This window comes from Vitis riparia, chromosome 8 (assembly GCF_004353265.1).
Source record: "Vitis riparia cultivar Riparia Gloire de Montpellier isolate 1030 chromosome 8, EGFV_Vit.rip_1.0, whole genome shotgun sequence".
In the NCBI taxonomy this organism is placed as follows: domain Eukaryota; kingdom Viridiplantae; phylum Streptophyta; class Magnoliopsida; order Vitales; family Vitaceae; genus Vitis; species Vitis riparia.
Genome location: NC_048438.1, coordinates 7,220,028 through 7,223,854, shown reverse-complemented (window position 1 = coordinate 7,223,854; position 3,827 = coordinate 7,220,028). Strand labels below are relative to the sequence as shown.

Genomic DNA, 3,827 nt, shown 5'->3' with positions numbered 1-3,827 from the left:
ACCTGGATTTTGAGATGCCTTTGCAGTTGGTCACAAAATTTCACTTTTTGATTATCATAGTGAAGCGGAAATACAGAACTGAAAAAAACAAAAGAAAAAAAAATTGAAATTTTGAAAGATAAAATTCAAACAACATATATAGGCAGCTGGTCAAACTGGGGGTGCCCTCTAGATACCATGCTGAGGCTCCTGATTTGCCTACACTAAAACATGCTAAGGCCAAACTGCAAATCACTAGTGAAGCTCTTTGTGTGATCATGGTCATTCTTCTCTTATGAGAAAGGCGATGGCATCTCTTCCAATGCCAATGGCTTCTCTTTCATGGCGCGCACAAGGATACACGTACTACTAGTATAAAAATAGTGCGTAAAAATCCCCCAAGTATTAAACTAATATATTCATGAAGCTTATCTTGATAATATTTTATACTGATCATTAAGCTTTAATTAATTATCCGATTCTATCAGACTTATAGTTCCTTTGCCCTAGAAGTTTGTCAGCACTGATATGTTTATGAGAAGACAATTTAATTCTTGGATCATGGGTCTGTCTGGGATCATGTGTGGTGCCCTGAGTTTTATGTTGGTGATGACTCATGACAAGTCTTTCAATTTTCTAAGCCAAATTTGCTAATCCACATGCCCAGAAATGTCGCCCCACTCAGCATTTTATATATGCTAGCTGCTCCATCTATATGGTTCATAACAAACCAAAACCACTGCATGCAATTCTTAATTTCGCTCCATTTGACACTTCTGAGAAGATGGGCCAGATAGTTTATTGGCATCTTTAGCTCTACAATCAGAAAGTTAATTCTATGTCAATAGGGAAACAGGAGAGCCTCAAACTACAGTTACGGAAACTATCTGATAAAAGTATTAAAATCTGCTTCTGTTTTCTTTGATTTCAGTAATGTCTTAATGTACATATCCACTAGTCTGCAAAATGTTTCTTAACCAAGGAAATAATCTTCTTTGATGAAGGAGATTAATTTAATTCACTTAATTAGTTAGGATCAATGAATTGCTCATTGAGAACTGGGATTTGAACTTCAGTCCTTCAAGGCACAATCTTTGAAACTCAGGAAGAGAAGGTCTGCTTGTTCTGTACTGGCCTCAAGACTCAACAGAAGTGGGCTTGAGGATCAAATCCCAAAGGCGAGAGCTTTCCAAGGAAATTGTCCCAGAGGAATGGCTGTTAACTTGATGTACATTATGGGCTTATTTCCCCATTGCTTATTCTTTTTGAGTAATTAGTAGCTGAACAGAAACAGCACTCCCGCACATTATTCTTCAACCAGTTCCACACTTGATGGTGGCAGCTCTATTTGTATCTGGTCTCAAATCCTCAACCCTAATCCACTAGTAAAATTAGCAACAGACAATCAGCATATATTGCTTAATATATAATTAGGATTATCCCAACATGAAATTGATATTCTGTATCGCTCACGTTGTACAGGACTAAAGAGATTAGATCATCAATTAGCTCAAACACTCTTTTTTCAATCTCCATTGCCTGAGCAGTTCAACCTTATTTTCACAAACTTGTCCCGCCAAAACCATATATATTATTACTATTATTATTATTGTTTCTCATGTAGTGAGGCTCTTTGATCCATTACGAAGCACATCATATGATCTGTAAACGAAATCCCAATATGGCACTCTTGGGTACATCTAGTCTCTCCAGAAGTTAAACGTCATGGCTGTTCTTTTAGGAAATATTTATCATTGTGAATTTAGCTATAAAGCATATATTTGTTGACACCTGAAAATTATTTCATTATAAGCTTTCCATTGTATACAAGATTATATAGCAAGTAAAACAAGAAAACAATAAGCAAAATGGAATCTCTCAAGGCCGAGAGAAGGTTTCGTAGCATGACAAATCAAATGGGCTCCAGTTACCAGCAGTGACAGCTACATGATTTGGATGTTGAGCAGCTTCTGGGTGCAGAGCTGGCAATTGTGTCTCGTGCAAGGTCTGATTCTGAACCATGGCTTGAGAAATGGGCCACAACATCTCCGGAGAAGCAACCTCTTGGCCTGGCAGTGGTGGCAGCCCATAAATATTGGCAGAGTCATGGTCATGATGGGTGTGAATAGGGTGGAAGCCACTAAGATAGACCTGGTTATCCTCACTCAAATGAGTGTCCGGCGGTAATTGAATATGTGATGAATCCAGGCTGGTGTTCGACGTTGAAAGAGTTGATGAAAGCTGGAAAGATGGGTGGAATTCACAAGGCAATTCTGGCATTTCAAACCCTGTTGACTTTGGCTCCGGCTTCTGGTTTAGGAAGTTGGCATAAACAAGAGCAAGATCAATATTGGAAGCGGAAGCATCGTGTAGCCCAGAAGAGGTAGTGGCGGAGTCAGCCAAGGCACTTCCACTAGGGTCAGGGTCAGGATCACTGGCCAAACCCTTGGAGGCAAGGCGATCGGTCAATATCCTGAACGACTTGCCTCTCCGGTTCTTCCTGCAGCCTCCGCCGACGGGCACGTTCCGGAGTGATCCGCCCTTGGTCCAATACCGCCTGCAGCCCTTGCAGAAGTAGCGGGGCTGTGTGAGGCTATAGTTGTTGTAGTAGCAAAATTTGGTATTGGAAGAGCCGCAACGGGGACAATTGGGCGATATCTCAACATTAGCCTTCCAAACTCCTCCCTCCATCACATAATTAGTAATATCACATTTCCCCTTGGACAAATCAAGATGCATGCATATATATGTATATGTATGTTCATCAGAACCCTAACCCTGAAATCTCAAAACTCTGGTATTGTTGAGTTTGAGATCAAATATTTATGTGCATATATTTATATATATAGTTTTATATATATTGAAGCCATGCACATTGCACATTGCACATGAGGGTAGGGTTATTTCCTGGACCGTGAAGGACGACGTGAGCGGATGGTGGGTGTCGGTGTTTTCACAAGTGGCGTAATCGCATTGGTGGAGATGAGGGTGGAAGTGGGAGCAAGGGCCTCGGCTCCCACACCACTGGTTTCTTCATCATGATTTATGAAAATGTGGTGATGGGAATTATACTGCCACCAGGCGCTTCCACGTGAACCATATTAGGGTTGGGTGTGTCAAACTACGCAAATTTTGGTAATGAAATTTATTCTGTTTCCTCTAGGGTTTTAAAGACTTTATATTTTATATAGAAATTATTGTTATTTCTTAATTTTTAAAACAAAAAAATAAAAATACAACCACACGTGCACCATTATCTTAAAATTTTGCTGCAACATTCTATGCCTCCTAACCAATCACCAAAACCTCTGAGAAACAAAATAAACAGCGATTTTGGCAAGTGGTTGTACAAGAAATTAGAAAAATTTAATGAAGTGGACTTGAATATTGAAATTGATTTCTTTTTACAAACAGTTTTACTAGTGATTCAATGATTACAATGCAAGTTTCTTACTCTGCGACTCATCACGTTACCGTGCTTGTAAAAAGCAAAAATTTCACATTTAAATTTCTTCTTATTATTTTATGAATAAATAATAATAATAATTTTTACATAAAATACAAAACTTCTATAAAAAAAAATGCAAACTTAATTATTTTCCATATCCCTATAAATTAATTTTAAGAAATAGAACTCTTTATGTCTTTAAAGAATTACTTTAAAAAATTTTAAATTTGCTTATGCTTCCCATTATTATGCGTAATTTAAGGAAAGTTAAGATCCTATTTGGGAACTGGTTTTGACAATAATTTTTTTATTCTTTAAAATAAAAAATATAAAAAATACGATTTGATAATAAAAAACTGTTTTCTATTCTTAAGAAAACATCTTTTAATTGTTTTTTTTA

General features: G+C 37.5%; 1 protein-coding gene across 1 annotated transcript; it reads right to left on the bottom strand.

Annotated features, from left to right (window-relative positions):
- Window positions 1-1,857: 1,857 nt before the first annotated feature.
- On the bottom strand, window positions 1,858-2,670 carry LOC117920575 (dof zinc finger protein DOF3.5-like). The gene has a single exon (XM_034838186.1). It carries the CDS (start codon window positions 2,668-2,670, stop codon window positions 1,858-1,860), a length of 813 nt encoding a protein of 270 aa, XP_034694077.1.
- Between the last annotated feature and the right edge of the window lie 1,157 nt (window positions 2,671-3,827).